Source organism: Haplochromis burtoni, unplaced genomic scaffold, assembly GCF_018398535.1.
Source record: "Haplochromis burtoni strain Fernald_Lab_line unplaced genomic scaffold, NCSU_Asbu1 Contig_10, whole genome shotgun sequence".
In the NCBI taxonomy this organism is placed as follows: domain Eukaryota; kingdom Metazoa; phylum Chordata; class Actinopteri; order Cichliformes; family Cichlidae; genus Haplochromis; species Haplochromis burtoni.
The window spans coordinates 2,388,246-2,410,652 of NW_024582371.1; the positions used below are offsets into that span (position 1 = coordinate 2,388,246).

At 43.1% G+C, this 22,407-nt stretch overlaps 2 protein-coding genes across 3 annotated transcripts; both read right to left on the reverse strand.

Annotated features, from left to right (window-relative positions):
* Positions 1–1,431: 1,431 nt before the first annotated feature.
* On the reverse strand, positions 1,432–20,625 carry LOC102309695 (potassium channel tetramerisation domain containing 12b). Of its 2 annotated transcripts, none has more exons than XM_042212652.1 (2): positions 17,971–20,625; positions 1,432–2,512 (listed from the first exon to the last, which is right to left on the reverse strand). In XM_042212652.1, the coding sequence occupies exon 2, from the start codon at positions 2,484–2,486 to the stop codon at positions 1,938–1,940; it is 549 nt and encodes a 182-aa protein (XP_042068586.1). In that variant the 5' UTR covers positions 2,487–2,512; positions 17,971–20,625; the 3' UTR covers positions 1,432–1,937. The 2 variants fall into 2 exon arrangements, with proteins under 2 accessions (XP_042068586.1, XP_042068590.1); XM_042212656.1 differs by lacking the exon at positions 17,971–20,625 and adding an exon at positions 9,153–11,756.
* kctd12b (potassium channel tetramerisation domain containing 12b) lies at positions 14,997–17,971 on the reverse strand. The gene has a single exon (XM_042212649.1). The coding sequence runs from the start codon at positions 17,694–17,696 to the stop codon at positions 16,845–16,847; it is 852 nt and encodes a 283-aa protein (XP_042068583.1). The 5' UTR covers positions 17,697–17,971; the 3' UTR covers positions 14,997–16,844.
* Positions 20,626–22,407: the final 1,782 nt, after the last annotated feature.

The window sequence follows — 22,407 nt, forward strand, 5'->3', positions numbered from 1 at the left end:
ACTGTCACACAACTTTAGATCAGCAGAAGCGATGGATTTCAGAGTGTGAAATGTTTTATTGCAGTTTCTCTGAGTGTTGCACAGTCTGATCTACTCACACTCCAGTAGAAGCACTAATGGTGTTTTCATGCTCGCCGTGCTCCCCCCTGTAATGTGTGACGCACGCCTAGTTTGACGCCACATCCTGTGGCGCATACCAATGTATTTGTAACGCTTTGGCCAACTGTTCACTTCTTCGTAACCCCGCCGCTGCCACAGCTGAATTGAAGACACGGGTGTACCATCGTGCCAGTTTTTGCCACCATCTTAATGATATTCCAGTACAGAAGCTGAGAAATGTACACATATTTTTTGACTTCATGTCCTCCAATATCAGCACCTATGATTCCTGCGCCTTAATGCATAAATAGAAGTAGCTGTGTGATAATGCAGTGGCGTTCAAAAGCAACCAATTCGAGGGTATACTGGTGCTTTAAGGGTGTACTTATTCTTTTACACACTGCTTCTGTAGTTTGGCCTAATTTTTATTAAATACATAATGACGCAGTGTAATATGTTATGTTTTATTGTTCATCTGAGCTGCATGTACATCACTTTAAGACCTCCCAAGGACCAGATTATATTTTATCATATCCTCATACATTAAACCCTAGAACTGCACAGTGTGTACTTGCGTTTTTTTAGTGCCTGTGAATAATCAGGAGCTAGAAACTGACAAAGTAGCATACTATGGCATACAAAGTAGAAGCAGGCACTCTTTAGAGTTCAAATGTACACTTTAAAGCCAAGTTTAAGATTTAAGTTGTTTTTTTGTATAAATGTTAAATGCAGCATGTTACAAAAGAGCTGCAGAGGTGGTGGCAGGCTGGTTTTCAAAGCAAGTCGTTTCCCAATTGCTAGGCTAAGCTAAGCTAACCACCAAGCTCCATACTGCGGGAGAGTCTCCTTCTCATGTCAGAGTGAAAGCAAGTACGCACATTTTCCAGAATGATATTACTGCTTGTTAAATGGTTGAATACTACTATGTTCAGAATTAATACACAAAGTAAATGTAAAATAAATTCTTTCCCCTTATTTTTATGGAAATCATTTAGCCCATAATGGGACTACACTCACACACACCTGGTAATTCATTAGTGCAGCTGGATGAGCATTTTATGTGGAGCAGATAGAGGAACAAATGGTACTGTGCATTGCTTCATGTAGTCATTATTGTCATTATTATTCCACATTCTGGCTGCCTGTAATTACCCACTTTCCTTCCTGGTACACCGCTTTCTCTTTCTGATCCCCCCCTCGTTCCAAAAGTGCGGGCTGGAAGATAATGTAATCACAAAAAGAACGAAATTGCAACGCTTCTGAATCAGAGGCAGAAAGGAGTACTGTAGAAGGGCTTTGAAGTCAGACAGTTAATATTGATGAGGTGAGGCGTTTTAGATGATTAGCACCAGAGATTTCACTTCTGTCTTTTATTTTTGCATCATTAAGGTCAAACGCCTAAAATTTCAAACTTTGCTTACATTTTCCAGTTGCTTGATCAGCAGACATGGTACAGGGAGAAGGGCAGAAAGCTCCAATTAATATTGTTTGACTGAGTGAAAAGAAAATGAGTCCAAATATTTTTTCTATTCCAAAAGAAAAAAAAAACCTTGTGTGGGAAAAACATAAGTATGACTCACAATCTGGACGTGAATGTTTTCTATGCTGGGTAAAGACATCAAATGTAGTGCATGTCTGCTAGACAAGCTCAGCTGGAGAACTATACTTTAGCAGTTCACTTCTGTTGACATGCAAAAGCTACATTAGAGGTTTTTTGCTGACACTCTTCACAAAGTCAGAATCAAAGCGATGTAAATATAAAGCGCTAGCAGCATGTCCTCGCCATTGTTTTAAAGTCCTTGTCAGGTTTCCTCCTTATGATGCCACAGCAAAGCTCTCTATGCATTGTACTTCTTTAGCAAGTCCCTTTGCCAGTGCCTCTTGCGATCTGGAAAAACTTTGGGCATGCGGATCTTTTTAAAGTCCTCGATGCATTTCTTCAGATCCTCCTCCAGCATTTTCCTCTCATCCTCATCCTCATCCAGCCCAGGCGGGGGGCAGCCGTTCTCCCTGATGCTGGGACGTGGAAGCGTCTTTAGGTTGAGCGTTGTAGGACGCTGGGGGCTGTCAGCGGGAGGCGGCGATGGAGGAGAAGGAGGACTGGATGACGAAGAAGGTTTGGATGAAGGCAGAGGAAGGGGGAAGACCGGGGGTGATGGCAGTGGAAGGTCGGGGATGTCTGGCGCAGGAGGAGGAGGAGGTGGGGGAGGTGTTAGGGGAGGAGCAAGCGGGTTTCGGAGGTCCAGTGTTGGGATGGTGCTGGTTTCAGGAAGGCTTTGGGTTCGGCCACTGCTGCTGGTTTCTGCTGTGGCTGACAGTGTAGGTGCGGCAGTGGGTTTAGAGGCCACTGCTTCAGTGGTAGTCACTGCTGGGGGGTCAGAGGTCATTGCCTTGGAAATATCTGATGAACTCCCTGCAGAAAAAATAAAAAAATATATATTTATGAGCTAAATTTATGCTGATTTCAAATCTTTTCGTGCTTATAGTGAAATAAAAATATTGCTACTGTGTCTATACAATAGGCTACATATGTTCAGTAAATACACAGACAAATCCAGCTGATTAGCTTAGTCTAAAATCAATAGGGAGGGCATTCCAGAATACTAGTTCTTGCCTGAAAGACAGGAGGGCATAACGACCGCCCACAGTCCTGTAGTCATGGTGAGTTTGCCACCTATATGTACACTATATATAAGTACTGGATTTGACTTGAGCACAGGTTAACTAGGGAGCTTTAAAGGTGCCTGTAGGCGTAACAATCTTTGGACTCAGTCAGGCTTTTCTGTTTTCCTCTTTCTAGTCTGTATGCTAAAATAAGCTAAGCTAATCACTCTCTGCATCCAGCAATGCATTCGATTTACAGGCTTCAGAGTTGTACTGCTTTTCTCATTTACCATTCACCGACAAGTGTTCCCATAAAAATGAAACGTATACGAATAACAAGCATTTACATTCAGATGTCTGCTCTGTTTGCATATAGGTCTCAGCCACCTGGGAAGCTTTCCACAAAAATTTGATTACATTTCACCTGTCTTTCTTTCTTTCTTTCTTTCTTTTTTTTACTCCCTCTTCTTTATCAGAGTGTGTCAGTAGTGTGCGGCTGGCACAGAAACAAACACCTGAGTCTTTAGCGTTACAGTTTTTTGTCTCCAAGAGTACAAAAGTAAACACACGCTGGCACAAGAGCATGTAGGAGCATTATGGAGGCAGTAATTAGCAGAGAATGGAGCTCAGCGTGAGAGATGAGGAGAGTGGAGGGCGGTTTCACTGCTTTTTTCAGTTTTAAATTACCTTTGGTTGCATGACTGTTTATCTGTGAAGATAAATACTGGCGCTGAACGGATGGCGTGAAACCTCCTGACCAAAAGCTTAAGAAGCTTTTTTTTTCACAGCGTGTTGATTTTTCATCTCATCTCTGTGTGAGAACTGAGGATGCTGCTGCTGTGGCACTTCTTGGAAAAACTAGAGTGTGTGTACATTGTGTACCTCACGGTCTTTGAAAACCAATGTACCATTTTCAAATGCAGCTTCTATTTCTCTCCCTCTCTTTATTTATTTATTTTTAATGAAACCACTGAGCAAGCAATCAGCCTCTTCCTGTCCTTTTATTTCTGCTGCATGCATGATGGCACACACGCTCTGATTTGCTTGTGAAATTACAGAAAGCACCTGCGTCTACCTTAAAGTGAATGCGCTTAAAAATGTGTCTTCACTTTTATACTAATCTCCCATTTTGACCACAGATAATGTTAAATCTCACTATATTGTATATTTGTTATGTATTCTCAAACTGTTTTGTCATGTGATCCACTTTGTTGAATATTATGTTCTTTCTTAGGCTGGACGTTAAACAGTATGAAGCATTTGAATGAGCAAAACATTTATCCCGTCATTCACATTACATGGGAGCAAGCTAAACACTGTGCTACAATACTACTCAGCAGGAAATGTTTTTCTTCTGCAGCAAGAGGTCTTTAAAATTTTTGAACAGGTATTAGGAGTTCAGAACATGATGATCCAGGCAAACACAAACACAAATGTCGATATAGGGTTCTGACATGCCGTAATGTGCACACAGCTCAAGAGTTTTCAACCAGATTGGATTTGATACAACCACCAGTCACGAGAGGAAAAATGTCTTTTCCATGAAGGGTAGCTGGAGGTTGCTGGCTCTCACAGGGTGAAAATGGTCCCAAGGAGGATGTTGCACCAAAACCTTCCTTTTGGTTGCTTGGAAATGGAGACCATTCATTTGCAAGTCTCAAATTGGTTGCCTCAGCACTGCAACCATTTTATTTTGAAGGAAAAAAGGCAAACGTGTCCTTTTCTGGTTTCTGCCTCACTTTGCACAGTTTAATTACCACTCACAGAGTAGCTGGTGAGTGTTTGTAGGAAAGTTTGCATGGAAACTATTGTCAACCATAGCAATCATTAGCGATTAAAGCATCCACAAAGTAGTTTTTACCAACTGCTTAGAAATGCACATCTTTCTGTTTTGATGGTGGTTGCCAGGAGGTCAACTACCAGCCTCCATGTCTGTTTGACTGGGGTTTTAGTGACTCCCATGAACCTCCAGCAACCACTTGCCAACCTGTCGAGGAATACACATTTTCTTCTCATAAACAGTGCTGGGTGGTCATGGACAGATGGTCTCTAGGGCTTTGTGATTAGGACCTTAGTCACTAAACCCACTTGTCACCTTGACTGCCTTCTTCATCTATTTGATGCTCTCTTTAGATGGATGAGATAATCTGTCAAAGCCAATTATCTGCCTCCATCTGACCCTATGTTTATCATCCTCCTCTGTCATACCAATCCTCTGCATGTCCACCTTCACAACATCCATGAACTTCCACTGAGGTCTTTTTCTTTTCCTCCTCCCTGGAAGCGCCACCATCAACACTCAACAACTTTGTCCAATACATTCTCTATCACTTCTCTGCACATGTCCAAACCATCTCAGCCTTGCCTCTCAAACTTTGTCTCCAAACTGCTTCAAGCAGTCCCTCGGATGTACTCATTGCTAATTTAGTTCATCCTGATCACTCCCAATGAATATCTTAGCATCTTCTATTCTGCCACCTCCAGCTCCACCTCCTGTTTTTTTTGTCTGTCCCACCATCTCCAAATCATACATCACAGCAGGTCTCACTACCACCTTGTAAACCTTCCCTTTCACTCTTGCTGCTATCCTTGTGTCACAAATCACCCCAACACTAGTCTCAAAGATGCCCTTCTTCTTCTTCTTTTTCTTCTTCTTCACCTCTCTAGCACACTGTCTGGGGCTTTGGGTCATTGACCCAAGGCATTTAAATTCTTCCACCTTCACTAGCTCTGCTCCTTGCATACTCATATTTCCATGTGTCTCCCTCTCATTCACACACGTGTATTTTCTCTTGCTTTCATCGACTTTCATTCCTCTTCTCTCTTGTGTGTACCTCGCTCCAGTGCATACCATAATTGTCACATGTCCAAAATGACATACAAGTTAACGTCACATGGTTAGCCATCACATGACTTCAAGATCTCAGTGTGTGTGTTGATGCAACATGGATCATATTAAATAAGAAAAAAAGCATACTTGGACTGTTACCTTGGGGGTCTGACTTTTGCTATTTCCCATTCAAGAAAAGTCTACCAGTAACTGATGCAGAAAAAATGCAAAGGGGTGAAAAAATCCATCAGAATGCAAGAAACGAAGTGTGTGGAGCTCAAAATTTCCTGGGGGAAGACCCTGAGATCCCACAACTAATGTGTCTCCTTCCATTTACCAATGAAACCTACTCCTGTGATCACTCACGTTTCCACTGGCTGTGAAGCATGCAGATACAGTGCATGAAAATGCAAATGAACAGTTAAGCACTCTCAAACATGTTCAGTGCAACAAGCACACACATGCTCACACACACACACATATACACACACAGACATGCTCACAGACATACCATGACACACAACGGCCTGCACTGTTTCCTTCAGCAGAGCTTATCATTACGCTAACCAGCCTTACATAACGGCAAAAGCTGCTTGTGTCAAACGGAGGCGGCACGGCATATTCTCCCAGCTCCTTGGCTTTCTGAATACCTGAATGCGAGTGTGTGACAGAAAGTGCTCAAGCTAGTGTGCAAGAGCAAGTCAGTGTCAGCTGTGTGTGCCTGGGCATGCATATATAAGCGTATGTGTGTGTGCATGTGTAGGTGTGCTTGCGTATGGGCAGATGCGTTTGTTTGTGTGTGTTGTTATTCTGGGCATGAAAAGGAAGACGGCTAAAGACGGAGGGAAAGAAAGGATGTAGGGGGAGGAGGGAACGGGGTAGAAAGATGTTCTCCGCTGTGTGTGCTTGTGCATTTGGTGCATTCAGTGTCTTCATGATGAATACATGTGTTTGTGGGCTTCCTGAACGTGGGAGTATGGGGGCTTAGTAGTGTCAGAGGAGTAATCCACTGGGGGAAGGGCTCCGTGCTTTCCTCCTCCACCACTAAGCCTTATGGAGAAGAACAGCAAGAGAGTGCACTCAACCCTTTCCCCGGGCCACTTCTCCAGGGATATATGCAAAAGCTAGAGCTTTTTCGCACACATCACCCGCCCCACCTCCTTTTTTGCCTTTCCCATCTGTTCAGTGTGTCACATCCCTGCGTTGCCATCATTACTGCTATTAGCAACTCTAATGTGTCACTGTTGCCGGGGTTTATCACCTCTCTCTTATAAAACGTCTCCTCTGCTGTTTGTAATGCTGTCACCTGGATCTTTCATTTTGGTCAAATCAAAGCGCACCATTTATTCCCACACGGAGACTAAATAAAGCCATGAAACAGCTTGTAGGGCCTTAAATAAAGCTGGGTTGATATTAACAGTCAATTGAAATAAAAATAAAGGATTTTCTTTGACTTGTGTAATTATAAAGAGGTTAAAAAAGGCAATGATAAATGTCAAATGGCCACTTGAACAAATCATTCTCATAATAAAATGCCCAGCTTTTGAGCAGAAATAAATATGTTTACATCGTGGTGCAAAAAATGCTTTTAGTCTGTATGGCTAATTTACCCACTTTATAACAACAGGAGAAGACGTGATTCTTTTTAATTAGTAGTAATTTTTAATATTAGTGGCCACTTTGAGCGACAGGTAGCTGATGATACAGGTGGCTGTGTTGCTAGCTAGCTTCACCGCTACTGTTTATGTTAATGCCTTTTGGCCTACTTTAATGCAATAATATCAGACAAATAGCATGGCTCACTGTGTGGTTAACAGTTCTAAGAAGTCCATGTTCCATCTTTGGTGAGGTAAATACTGGGATTTTTATCAGTATGTTAGTAAGAACTGATTAACTGGTATCTGTGCCATATAGGCTCTGTTGACATTTTGCTAACCAAACATGCTAATGTTAGCTGATAACGCTCTCCGATAGCTGATGATTGCTAATTCTTTCCTTGTTGAAATGTTCACTTTTTACTCCAAACACACCAAGGTCGCCATCAAACTAAAGTCAAGGCTTTAGTATGTTCACAGACTGCTGTGTGACTTCATGTTTGCGGCTGAAATCTGGGATCTGGGGAGGCCAATAGTTCTGTGTGCATAGCTCTGCCTTTTCTCCCTGCTTTCCTTCTTTAAGAATGGCTTCTTGACAGCCACCCTGCCACTGAGACCATTTCTGATGAGGCTTTGATGAACAGTTGATGGATCAACTGATGATCTCTCAGGTCCCGTGTCAGGTCTTTGCTAGAATTGTGCCCTGAAGCTGAAGCGCACAGATGTTGCCATAACAAAGCTGGGAAGTAATGGCTAGAGGGAATCATTAGCAAGCTAAACCTCAAATTTCCATGCTACTAAAAGTTCACTGAACTGAATAATTTTATAAGTTAAATATTCAAGGGACTGCTAATGCTGTACATAGACAGCATGATAGATGGACTTTGTTTCCATTTCTAAAAACTAAGCCAATGCTGGTGTGCCTCAAATGTGTTTTCTTTTTAATGGCCAGGAGGGGGCTACTACTCTTTTTATAGAAAAAAAAATTGAGATCATGCTGAATAAAGCGTTATGTCTGTTTTACAAATTAAAAAAGATGTATATACACTCTATATAAGAGCTGATATCCCTGTGCTGATGTTGTTCCTGCATCATCATAATGTCTGTCCATGTCAATATAGTTGTGATGTCATAGCGTTGCGATGTTTATATGAAACTATCTTCTAGAAGATATAGTAAGCATTTCAAGTGTTTTCTTTATTAATTTATACAATATGATAAATATTTTATCAAGTCAGGCCAAATTTAGGTTACTAATGTTGGTTTGCTAGTGATAATTTATAAAAGCATTAGCTAACTTCTTGGCTAACACTAACTGAATGCTCAAACAACGTCATTAGCAAGTTGCAATATTGAACCTGGAACATGTGCACTTTCGTTGGTTTCACAGTGAGAAGTGTTTTACCCTCATCAAGTTTAGTTTCATAACAACAAAATGGTGATGGAGACAATGTTCAATATGAGGCTTTTTAACAGCAGGTGACATCATAGTGGCTGCAGCCATCTTTTACACCGTCTGTTAGTAGCCTACAAATGTTTATGATATGTTGGTTTGTTGAAAAAAAGAGGAAAAACTTTCATATTGCACTGGCTTTAAAGTCCCTAAATGCTTTGTTGTGCTTGGATGTTTCGTCAAAATATATCTGCTACTCACACAAGGTCAATTAATAAAAATTTAATTGAAATCCTAAAAACAGTAGATGAGTGTAGAACAAAGCTGCGTATCAGCAGCCACGACCGGGTCAATCAGCTTGCCGGTACTTTTTAAAATTCACTGCGACCGCTGACAGGTGTCGTGGCCTGAGGATGGAGAGACTGGCAAACAAGAGGACATCATCATCTCCATGGAAACGCCACAATGATGTGCAGGAGCCAGAGCTGCACAAATGCATAGTAATGTCTCTCAGACTGAGAGGAGCATTTTATCCTTTGTGGAGATGTACATATGGCTGTATCCTGCTGTTTCAAAGGAAACTGCACGCTACATAGTTTTGCCAATTGCAGCATGTTCCATATCTAATTACCTCGTATTCAGCTCAGATTTCCATCTCTGTTTTGTCAAACGATCTGCATGGTGCCTAATGACAGTGCGAGCGTCGCCTCCTACAGTCGCCTCTTTCATTGTCCTTTTTATCTCTGATTGACGACAAGCAAATACATACGGGGGTGTAATCAGACATAGTAATATTCTATTCTTCACATCAACTTTACATGCTGGGGCATAAACAGAGCTGCCTATGTCAAAATCACTGGAGTGCGCTCACAAGTCTCCGAGCAATTACAAATCTGTCAATCTGCATAATGTGGAGGAAATGCCTGATGTAAACAGCTGGAGACCAGAGAGTTGCTGCTTTGTAAGAAAACTTAAAAAGGGGAGTAAAGGTCAGAGGAAAGAGAGGGTGAAATAGTGGGAAAAGTTTGGAACAAATTTACAAGCGTTAAATTTCTAACAGATACGGTGTTTCACTGCATTTAGAAAAGACCAGAACATTTTTCTTATTTCTGCATGCTTGCACGTATTCAGTCTGAGTGTCTGCTGATTCACCTGCCTCAAGTACCTCCTCTTTATCTTCGCTTTCCTTTCAAAACCCTGAGCTGCTACCTGGCTCCCACAGGGCATAACCAGCCTGCCTAAGCACCCTAAAGTCCATCCTGGCACCCCTCGGCTCCTGCAGCTACTGTGCCACCTGCTTCCTCTTTCCTCCTGCCTGCTTTCAGCAAAGTCCAACCCTATCCTGGGCTGCAGCACTAAGACCAATCCTGACTGTTCAGATTACTGATAATTAGAGGGACAGATTAGAGCCCAAGTCTCCAGATGGCCAAGGTGAATCCTATTCTAATGACAGCACTCACAGACACTGTGAGCTCCTTTAGACCAGCACAGACACAGAAACGCTCAGTCGCATGTTTTTTCCACTTCTGTCATTAATGGATGGCATGAAAATCAAATTCAACAAATTTGAATAATTCATTGTTGAGAGATATTTGTTTGCATAGGAACATTGGAATAGATTATTTTATTCCTCAAAATGGATAAACTAAGCCCAATTACCAACATGCAATATAAAACTTTAAAAACACTGTCGTATAGCCTTTATAATAAATGTATTTGTAAAGGGTGGGGTTAATACACCTGAATTTATTACAGAATAAGAACAAACAGGGATTCTAGAGATATCAGTAGAGAAACATAATACAGCTCTATATTGCTCTTTACTCTCTGTTGACTTTTAAAGAGATATATCCAGCGAGCAGCACTTCACTGGACGAAAATGCCCGAGAAGATTGGCCAGACTGCTTTGAGGTTAAGCACAGCAACAGCATAACCACTTGTCATAACTAAGGTATACAGAAGAGCATGGCTGAATGCACAACACAGCCTTAAAGCACAGGCTCAACAAAATTGGACCATGGAAAAACATTGCCTGGTTTGATGAGTCTCGGAATTTGGTGTAATTGGCATGAAAGCATGGATCTGTCCTGCCTTGTATATCAATGGTTCAGGCTGGTTCCCAAAGCTCACATCAGCTTAAAGTGGTTTCTAGCAAGGTGTAACTGTACAGGAGTACCTGCGGTGGCTACTAGAGTTAAAATGGCCCATTAATAAGTATTAATGGGCCATTAATAAGTATTATTGATAACTCTAATAATTAGAGTTAAATCAGCATTTTGTTAGTACCTGATTAAAAAACCACAGGACACGATAATGGCAGTTGTTACCCAACGTGGCTCTTGGTGACACATCAAAGAAACAGCTGATGCAATGGCCTCTGGAGTGAAAGCATTTGGTGGCTCTATTGTGCTGAACTAGACATTTTACTGGTGTGGTTTGCCCCCCGAGAGGAACGTGTCATTACAAATCTGTACAAAGTTTTTCTGCGCGATCATTATTATCCTATCATTAAAAGTTTCTATCACGATGGCAGCCCTCTTTCCCAGAATGACAACTCCCCCCGTCTATAGGGCACGCGGGTTCACTGTTTTGATGAGAATGAAAATGATATGAATTATATGCTTCACAGTCAGCAGAGCTCAAAATAATTAAACACCTACGGGAGATTTTGTACCAAGTGTTAGCACTGTCCACCAGCGCCATCAAAACACAAAATGAGGGAATATCTTTTGATTTAACTGTGTTGATTTTTTCCAGGGAAGTTACAGACCCTTGGAGAATGAATGCCAAGAAGTACTTCCCTTTAATTTGTCAAGTTTTACGTAAAATAGAATCATTGCATTTCTTTTAACATGCCGATTGAGGCAGCTTCCACCCTGCCTTTCCCAATCCAATCTAATACATCTCCATTTTGGCCTAATTGTGCCTCTTTTCTTTTAAAATTGCTCCTGCCTCATCACATATTTATAGTCTCCGTGGGACTGTATATGCCAAGCTTTGCCACTTCAGTTCTTCCTTCTTGTGCTTACACTTATCCTACAATTTCCCCCTTGACACTTTCACTTACTATACAACTTATATTGTGCTTCTTCATTCCACTCATGCTCTTGCTCAGTGCCTGCACAGAGCCATCATTTCCGTGTTGGAGAATTGCACCGACAAAGGGAAAAACAAACTGGCAATGCAGGGAGAGTAATGAGATAACAGCACTGTAAATCAGTAGTGATTCCAGGTTGTCACTCCCCCCTCTGGCTTCCCCCCTGACGTGACCATCTCCTGTCCTAGCACAATGAAGTCCCTCCTGTCCCCCCCTTTCCCTTGTCATTCGGGGTGAAAATGTTTTGTGACAGCTGCTCTCTGTAGGAGCTGAGAATGAGGGGAAGCCAGGCATGTGGAGAAGCTGGAGGACAGAGCGATACAAGTGAATAAGGTACACATCTGGCTCGGTGCCTGACTCACTATAAATAGCCCAACACACACACAATGAGACCAAGAAGTCCCAAGCCAGTGTTACTGTACTCCCTAAATGTTGGCTTGCATGGCAGCAATAGCAAACAAGGGGTGAACACACACACACAGACATTTTGATGGAGAACACAGCGGTGCACCTCAGGCCGCTGCTACCCCCCGCCCAGGTTGGTCAGTGCTACTCCAACGTAATTATCAGCAATGATGTTGTTCTATATGAGCATGTTCTTCTCTTTGTTTTAATTGCCATCAAGAGAGGAGGAGGGAGGTAAATGCCTTATTTGCCTGCTAATGCATTTTAAACTGTTCTCAAAGAAGAGTGAAAACAAGGCAGTTAGATCGATTAGATCTAAAACCTCACGGCCCAGAATCAAAATCCCAGCACGGGAGTTGTGTTGCACATCTTCTCGTAGCAACTTCCCTCTCCCCGCGAGCGCGCGCGTTCGTGTGAGCGTGCGTTTAGAGATGCCAACTGCACGCTCAGCATGTTTGTGTGAGAGGGAGTGGACCTCAGTCGCACTGACGCACCCGAAACGGAGGCCTGTCCAACCTGTCATCCAAAAAAAAAAAAAAAAAAAAAAAAAAAACTCCACACAAGCATAAAGGCAACAAAACAAAACAACAAGAGCCAAATTATCCTGGCAGACAGATCCAAAAGCAGACGAGGCAGTGAGACATAAACAAGTACAGCCACATGGCTGCAGCTGAAGGCTCAGAATGAACAGGAACAGCAGCTTTCAGACATCTGAGGTGCTGTGAAATTGACTCACCCTTGTCTTGTCACTCTCACACATGCAATATGTCTCTCCCCGAAAAAGAAAAAGAAAGATGTAGTCTAGGAATCTTGGCTAAGTTTAGTCAGCTTAATGGTGAAGTTCATGAATCACAAACAGATGATAAAAAATACTGTTTCTTCCATATGGTAAAGATCAACAACCCCCCATTTGTGTTGGTTTAATGCTACAGATTGATAGTGATAGCAACTATTCTGAGTGCGCTCTTGATTCTGCAGTGTATCCCTTGGGTGCAGTGTGACTGAATCTCTTTGGGGGTGCTGATGGAGCTGACAGGCCGCAGAGGAGCATCTTACAGCACAGTCCTCCCCTTCTCCAAATAACAGGAAGAGAGATCAGATGGGAACACCGAATCCTTGTCAAATAAATACCTCCGCAGTCTCCCAAATATCTATCTCTCTGTGCCCCATTTTCCAATCCCCATTTCCTTTGACGTGCATCTGTTCCTGTTCTCTTCTGCCTTCTTCCCCTCTTTTTCCAAATAGAGAATGCAATGACCCAGCTGGCTCCGAGACAAGGATCATCCTCAGAGAGGGAAAAGAGACAGGGCCAAAGCATGTTGTCATGTAGAGCAGCCTACAGTAGCAAAAGCTTGGGTCAAATCACTGCCTGAAGGCACGCAGAGAAGCCAGTCCCGCACTCATTCTCGAATCCTTCGACTCTAGTGACAAATGAGTCCTCATAAATGTGAAAATCTGCGCTTGAAACAACAAATGATTGATTTCATTTGATAATTTGTTGTGTGACAAGCTGAAATTTGGCAATCTGCTGCGTCTCCAACCCCCCCCCCCCCCCCCCCCCCCCAAAACAGCAAAAGAAAACAAATCAAACCCTGAGATTTTAATGTGAGACTCTGAATATGAATAGGCATACCGTGGCAACACAGTGAGAACCTGCTGCCTTTGCAAGCACACGAGCAGACAATGCTACACTTTTCAACCACGTGTTTCACAAGACACATTTTAAAAAAAAAAGAAAAAAAACACCACTGAATTTCAGCGCGCACATTTCGTCTGGCCTGTGGATGCTCTGAATGTCAGCGTCTGAATGTCAACGTTTCCACGCATCTCGCTGCTGCTGTTGAATCTCAAGGAATTTGCGCTGACGAGAGGAGGAGAGGTTAAGGAGGCCAGTGCCTGAAATTTCACACGAAGGCATGTTTCTCCATGTTTGCGCTAATGACTGACCTTGGCATTCCCGTGTTGCTGTAGTCCGCCGGAGGACAGTGACAGAGGAATGCTGCCTGTGACTGTGTTTATTTGGGCTGGAGAGACACTGCAGGCACAGTATTGTCCTGGTCTCTGAGGATTTGTCATGCATTCCAGAGCGCGGGGGGGGGGATCATTTTTTTTCTCCCTGAATTAGAGAGCAACATAAATTTTTCACAAAGTTTTGTGAAGCTCATTAGCTATGCTTTTATCAAGGCCAGAGTGAGATCAGGTTTAGAGGTCTTATACTAAGATAATTAGCATGAGATAATCGCTCGGTAGAGAACTTCTGAGACAGAGTTTATAAAAAGACACGTGACTGCCTCACATAACCCTTAAGTCTGGTTGTTGTTCGAGTGTAAATTATGACACCTTTGCCCTCAATGACAATACTTTGTACTTCTATTGTATTTTGCTGTTGTTTTTTATTGATGACACACAAAAATGATTTCTGGTCTCTCAGAAATGGATAAACTGTTGCTCTGCGGGAGGTTGTAAATACTACGGAGTCCTGAAATTTAGATTCAATCTTTAAGATTTTGACTGCACACAGAAATTAGGTCAATTATTGGCAACAAAATAAGGGTTTTCTAATCTGCTTGGACAAGGCCTGTTATCTGTGCATGTCCTCGTTTCTATCCTGGCTCAGATTTTTTGGTCAAATGCTTCACGCAAGTCCAGGCTGAAGAGAAAAAAAGAGGGTAAAAAAAAAAGTGGAAAAGCAGATGGAAGGATGGAGGACATGGTGCCTGAGGGCTGAAAATTTCATACGGAGGAGAGTTTGTGTCCAAGGACATTTCCTCTGATGGGAAACGCTGAGATGAAAATTTGAACGGCTTTACTTGTGATTGACTTGCATTGTCACCGAAAATTAAAATGTGAAACTGCGGTAATGGGAATGTGCTATTTTCATCATACTTTGTGCTCCCTGGTATTCAAAAAGAAAAAAAGAAAAAAAGAAATAACCCCCCTTTTGGGGGGTTAGGAATGGAAATACAAGCAGGATAGAAAGAAAGCATATTTTATTTGACAAATCAATTTGCGTTTGGTGGAACACTTTTAATATCAGTGTTGTCTATGCCTGCAGCGACACACTGCAGCAGGGTCTAACAGACTGACTCGGATGTCAACAACACTTCATCACACTGAAACACAATATTGCAATTTCTAGACATTTCAGAATACATTTATTACAACTGTCAGACACACTAAAAAGTCGACACCTTGCCGCACGGGTGAACTTTGCCTTGCGCTGCCTGTTCCCCGAACAGTTTTAAATGAAACCTCTTATTTGTCCTCATTTTGAGCCATTTCTGCATTTTCCTGTAATCTGATGAATCCTTTGTTGGATTTAAGTGTCCCACGTTTATGTTAGTCTGAGGTATATGATGTGCAGACCCGTCCTGAGGCTGTATCTGGATCTTGTGCTCCTTTTTGAGCCGGCTGTGAGTTACTGAAAGTTACACGCGCTCGCTATAAGCTGCCATTGCTACAGTGGTGAGAAAACACTGGGCTTTGGCTGGCTACAGCAAATCCTACCCTTTCTCACTGGTATTCACTTACAGAAGGACTGAGCTATAGTCAAATACGCAGCCGCTTCAGCTAATACTGAGTATTAAGAATAACATTGTTGATTACGGGACATCCAAAGATCTGCTGTGATGACTGCTGATTTCTTCTTACGCAAATAACAGGAAGCAATGTGTAAGCCCATTCTGACATGTGACCGGCTGTGGAAAATAATTATCTTTAAGATGTAATTGATGCAACACCTTCCATCTTCTCTGCCCTATCAGTGTGGGTGATTAAAATACTGAAAGCTCCACTGCACAGTCAATACACACACCTTTTTCCCCCTCTCTCATTGTCTGTCTCTAAGATCTCTTGATATTTGAGCTTTAATAGTTTTTCAACATTTGCCACACAACCCATTTTCTTTCTTTCTTTCTTTCTTTTTTTTTGGGTGGGGGGGGGTGGGGGGGGAGACCTCCGCAAAACTTCAATCTGCTTTTTCTGAAAAAATAACTTCACTGCAGTCTTTTCTTTTCTATTCACTCCAAAGCAGCAGAACAGATTAACTATGGCACGTTCCCAAACCACACGGACATGGTACTGGACACATTTAATAAAAACTAAAGGAAATTAGATTACACTTCCTTTGTGTGCATGTGTGTGTGTGTGTGTGCATGTGTTGGGGTTTCTCACGTCCCTCAAGGCTGATAAGATGTCCAATTATTTGGTAATTTAGTTCAAAGGAGCAGGAGACAGTCCGATCTGCTTGAGTAAGCAGGCAAAATATAGCACTGTACATCACGGCAACTCTTTGAAGCCCTTTCCCTTATGCCCTTATGACTGGTTCAGTAGTCATATAGACACACTGGTGTTTTTTATTCAACAAAATTAGCTCTTGGATACAGTATTGTGCTTTAACCAAGGCATATGCACTATATAGAGAGTACAAAAAGGGAATAGAAGGTATCAGTCTCTGCAGGAAAGGCTGTGGGGTTGCTGTGGTTCAGGGCTGGGGACTACAACTAGATGGAGAGGCGGCGGCTTAAGCAAGGGCAAAAGCTTGGCCTGATGATGGGGGTGGGGGAGGGTGAATTCGGGTTTGAAGGGGAAGGCTGCAGGTTCGATCTGCAGAGAAGGTATGAAGAGTCAGAGCAGCGGCCAGGTACTGTTCACAGGATAAAAGCTGGAGGCTGTAAAGAGAGATGGAAGGGCACAACATCTACAGTACATCTACTGGTTCAGAAGCCATCAGAGAGAGAAAGACAGGATGGCTGGAGGCTGGAGGGGGAGGGGGGTTCTTGGATACAGGGTGAGGGGACCGGGGAAACAAAGCCGATAGTCTCACTCACGGTAGAACACATATTCAGTGTAGCTGGTCCAGATCTTGTCGTCCGTCTGCTCGTGGGCAAAGGCGCAGGTTCCTGTGGAATTGCAGGCCACCATGTGAAAGCCTGCATCTGCCAGCTTGTCAAAAGCCTGCTCCAGGAAGGTGAACTTGAGATAGTAGCGGGATGTATAGCGCTCAGGGGGGCGATCCGGGTCCCGGCTCTCGTTCAGCGTTTCCCCAAACACCTCTTTAGCCAGGGAGGTCTTCCCACACACCATGATCCGTGCCACTCGGCGAAATTTGGCATCCGTGTGGCTGTCGCGCCCCAAGGTGTAGGAGCCTCGGTAGCCAATAGTGATGAACCCAGAACGTTTGCCATCCATGGCGCCGGGCACCAGGCTGGCACAGGCAGCAGCAGCAGCACCCAGAGAGCCGAGGTTACGGGAGGTGTCAGTCCCAGGTGAGGAGTCCTCTGTGTCACTAGGACATCCCTCATCACCAAGGGAGTTCTGTTTGCTGATTTTGGGTGCCAGAAGCCTGACGAGCTCTGGCAGGTTGAAGAACTCAGCCTCTCTCTGCAAACGACCGCGCTCTGGGAAGTGGTCTGGAAGGACCAGCTGCTGGTCACGCATGTAGTCCAGGATGTAACGAAACAGGAAACCATCACGGTCTACAAAGAAGCGCCCCTTTGTGTCCCTGGCCAGTCCTTTGGCTGACTTTTGAGTAAACATCTCCCACAGCAGAGAGTCTGGCACGCTTGTGAGTGTAGAGTAGCGGGTTATGTACACCTGCCCACCGACATTGAGCTCTATGATCTCTGGAAAGGGTATCTCCTCTGCAGATATGCCACTATCTGGCAAAGCCATGTTCGCCTCCTGCCACGCTCGTCCACTTAGATGCAACTTTGTTTTACTTGTTTTAACTTGTTTTAGTTATAGTTCAAATCGGGATCAGCACTGGAACTGTTTCCAAGCCTTTCACGGTCAATGGTGTGGGCTGCTTGGCTGCCAAATTTCAGGTCCTGTGCTATTGGAACGCTGCACTATTTGTCAGCGCGTAAAAATAAGAAAAAAAGCTCGCATAAATGCTTTAAGCTGCCACACTGCTTCTAATCTAACTACAGCTTTTTCATTTACTTACTATAACATAGCGCAGGGATTCAGGAAGCGGTGACTGGAGCCGTTGTGTCCATGTCCTTTACGCGCAGGTAGACGTGTAGCTTGAGCATGAAATTCTGCTTTCCGTACCAGCTCTCTGGTCAGAAAATGCACCATTTGCACAACTACTCATTACGACTTCTCTTCGTCTAATCTCGTTTGGGTGTCCTGGCGCAAACAGGATCAGAACTTCAACAATGCGTTTTATAGCAGTCCGGCTCTAAAGGTTCTATTGTTGTTAAAATCCACGCGAAGAAGACGAAGTTCCAAATGTAGTGAGAGGCTATGACAGTTATTAAAAAGATCTCATTCGTCTCCATCCCTTTACGCGCGCTAGTTAGCTGCTCAGACTCTCCGCTCCGGTGTCGTCTCGTGCCAAACTGTAACTTAACTGCATCGTAACGGTGGACACGGCGTTTATCTCTTACGCTTAACCACGCCCCACGGTGACGCGCCTCTGCCGTGATTCAGCTCAAAAACACCCAGTCTTCCAAGAACAAGCCGACAGCACCTTTCCGTGATTCTCCCAGTGGAGTCGCGGTTATGATTGTCCTATAATGGTCTATTAATGGGTCGGTTTTTATCAGTGAGCTAGACCTGACTAAACAGCCATCTAAACGCCAAACTGCACCACTGCCCGAACCTTATATTTGCCAGGGTCACATTCAAACCCTCCCGCTTTCTTAGAAAATTCTTATATTGTTTGATGCCATAATTTTTGGCACCGCTCGCAGTGATCAGTGTGGTCACTTTGCGCGAGAGGGGTGGGATAACAGCGACATCTAGTGAGCACTCTAAAAGAAACAGTTTCCCTAAACACTGATAACAACTTAAATTCTGATTATAAAGATATAAAGGGTTGTTATTGGAGATAGTGCGCTGTAGTCTAAATACCTTTTCACTCAGAAATCTGCACATTTGAACCTCGCTGTGCACAATGATTTACAAGCACAGTTTGGCTCACTGTTGCTCTTCTGCAAGGTGGAAAGCTTCTCTGTGCTCAGCTGAGATCTGAGTTACTGTGATGTGACCATGCGGCTTGCACGGCTATGAAACTGAAACTAGAACCCACCAGCAGCCCATATCACACAGGGTTTTACTAAAGTAAGACACAGAGTGCATGGTCACAAATAGATGTGGTATTTACTGAATCATCTATTTTATAGTGTAAAGGCATGCATCTATACAATATCACAAGTGCATTTTGCAGGTTTCAAAACTCTGAGATAGTATCCAGCTGTTCCCTGGGTGAGAATGCCTTGTTGAGGCCAGATGTCAGAGAGAATATCTAGACTGTTTTGAGCTGATAGAAAGCCATAAGTAGCTCCTCCACATACAGTGTTGCAACCAACGTATGCAGAAGAGCATCTCTGAACACAGAACATGTGCACCACACTGAGTGCCACTTCTGTCAGTTAAGAACAGGAAACTTGAAGCTATAGGTTGCTCACCAGAATTGGACAACAGAAGACTTGCTTGCTCTGATGAATCTCAAATTTTGCAAACTCAGATGGAAGGGTCAGAATTAGGTTTAAACAACATGAAAATACAAATCCATACTGACATGCATCAATGTTTAAGGCTGCTGCTGCTGGTGGTGGTGGTGGGGTAATGGTGTGAGGGATGTTTCCCTGCACACTGGTCCACTGTGTGCACTCCAGCTGAGCATCATTTATCATCATTTTGAAGCGCCTTGAGTCAACTTTTGTTGTGATTTGGCGCTATATAAATAAAATTGAATTGAATTGAATTAAAAACCAAAATCTGCCTGAGCATTGCTGCTGATGTCCATCCCTTTGTGGCCAGAGTGTACCGCTCTTCTGATGGCTGCTTCTAGCAGAATAACACACCATATTAAAAAGCCCAGATCAACCTTTCCTTTTATTGAACCAGTGAGAAAATGTTGCATTCAAAGAATTGACCCTTAGCTTTCTGGTATGTTGAAATTATCCCACTGCACAGACTAGACTGTTATGGGGCTTCATCATCATTAAAGTCACGTAGAAAAAAAATGTCATCTGAAATTATAATTGCACTTCCCAGCTTTTAAACATATTTCTTACTGAGTAATCACCAAAGTTTAAAGACGCCAGTAGGTAGCACAGACTCGTGTAGTCAACAGGCTACCTAATCTCTCTCCCTGTCTTTTCAATTTCGGCTGTGTCCACCACACAGACCCTTCACTGACAAATAAGCAGTCCAATTTTGCCTCTTTCCAAGCAATCTGGCAGTAATTTCCCCGAGGGCCTTTGGTCTCCAGCTGGCTTTCTGCGCAGCAGCCTCACGCAACAGTCTGGATTGGACAACTCCTGTTATGTGGGCCACCACAGGATATGGAGGTAATGTGGCAGTGCTGTCTGCCAATGAAATGAGTTGATGGAGCGGTCCCGGCTCCATTTGCTGTTCATCTTCACTGAAATATGCAACAGCAATATGCTGCCTAACACCAGAGTCCTGTGGAGTCCAGACTAAATTATATCCAACATAAAACGCTCCAGTGCAGAACCACATCTAAATATTTGGAGTTATTAACTCCTACTGAACCATGCCAGTGACTGAAAATGACTCTGTTAATATAAATACAGTATTTGTGCATGAATCAGAACCTTTCCCCCCCTTCCTTGTACTGCCCATTTCATCATTCCAATCACATCTATGCAACAGACATAGGAACAAACTAGGAACAAAAATGACTACATCAAATAAATTAGTTTGACCTTCTGCGACGGTTGGATTATCTGTGTATGTCTGTCAATTCTCATAACACTGATGGCCGTCTGAGGCTGTTAGGTGTACTCTGCGTGTGTTTGATGCTCCGCTGATTTAAAATGGGCAGAGCAGTGGCTCACACACCCATGGGAGAGTGAGGCAGAGGATAAGCGTACTTAGGCGGGAAAGGGAAAAATGTGCTTACTGTTGCTCAAAAAGTACGAATTCAGAATTAAAAAAAACCCCAACTCGACAGGCTCTTCATGCTGAATTGGCAGACGATGTGATGCCGTGACAAAAGAACAGTTAACTCAGGGAGGATTTGTCTGCATATTGATCTCTGCATCCTCAGCAGTTTCAGCTGACAGCCGCACCTGTGAGTGATTTATGAGATATTTTGTGGATTTCACCAAAATGGTCAAGCTGTTGCATCCATTTCGCTTAGGTGTTTGTTGTGGCGGCGTACCCTCATTTCCCTCACTAAGAAGCATCATCGATCCTTCACGACAGGGGATATGTGTTCAAAACACGTCACAGAGATTTTTTATGTATTAATAAACGTTATCGTTCAGCTAAGCAAGTAAATCGTCTGTGGTACTCCATGAAGCCTGAAGATGCTTTTGTTTGCTTAATAATGAGACCAGTGAATAATGACTCAGGGCTGACAGCAATCACTCTGATAGCTACACAACACTATAATTAAATCAAAGTGGATATTTAATCAGGAAAGTCAACTCCCTTCAGCCACCCTCGCACAACCTTCCCAAACTTTTTTATTGAATCAGTTTGTTCCTGAGTCGCTCCTTTTCCCTCTTTTAGTGGATAGTTTAGTAAAAAAAAATTTCAAATGAGGCGGTTTCCCCTTTCTCTCCCAAAACAAATGAAATCTTCTCACTTAAATATTAATGTCTTTGATGAATGTGGTTCAACATTCACCACTATTCATTACAGATCTTTCCCTTCCCAAATCCTCCTAATTCTGACCTCAAAAATGTAAAAAAAAAAAAAGAAAAGAAAAAAAAAAGAAAAAGAGACATAATCCTTTGATATAGTTGGATGTATAAAGAACTACATTCAGCAACCAGGAGAATAAGGGGTACCTGCAGAAGAATAGGTGCATCTATCCTGCTGCTTGCTGCCGAAACTGCTTCGAGCAAGAGTAACTCCAATAACCACTCTTAACAACTAAGTTATGCAAAAGAGCATCTATGAATCTATAACACATAAAACCAGATGAGTTGCAGCAGTAGAAGACCACAGCTTGTGTCACTCCTGACAGCTAAAAACAGGAAACTGAACCTACAGATCAAATGTGCTCCCCAAAACTGGACAACAGAAGATTTGAAAAACGCTCCCTGGTCTGATAGTAGGGTCAGAATTTGGCAGCATCACAACATGAAAGCATGAATCCATACTGCCATCAAAGGTTGTGGTGTAATGGTGTGATGGATATTTTTCGCACACTTTGGGCTCTCAGTACTAGCTGAACATCATTTATATCCCACAGCCTGCCTGAGTACTGTTGCTGACCAGGTCTATCCCTTTGTGACCACAGTGCACCCATCATCTGATGGCTGCTTTTAGCAGGTTAACCATGTCACAAAACTCAAATCATCTCAAACTGGTTTCTTGAACACAACAATGAGTTCAATGTAGTCGAACGGCCTCCACAGTCACTAAATCAATCCAACAGAGCTCATATGGCATGTGG

Coding starts and splice junctions, on each gene's coding strand:
- kctd12b (XM_042212649.1), bottom strand. CDS start 17,696: ATGGCTTTGCCAGATAGTGGCATATCTGCAGAGGAGATACCCTTTCCA.
- LOC102309695 (XM_042212652.1), bottom strand. CDS start 2,486: ATGACCTCTGACCCCCCAGCAGTGACTACCACTGAAGCAGTGGCCTCT.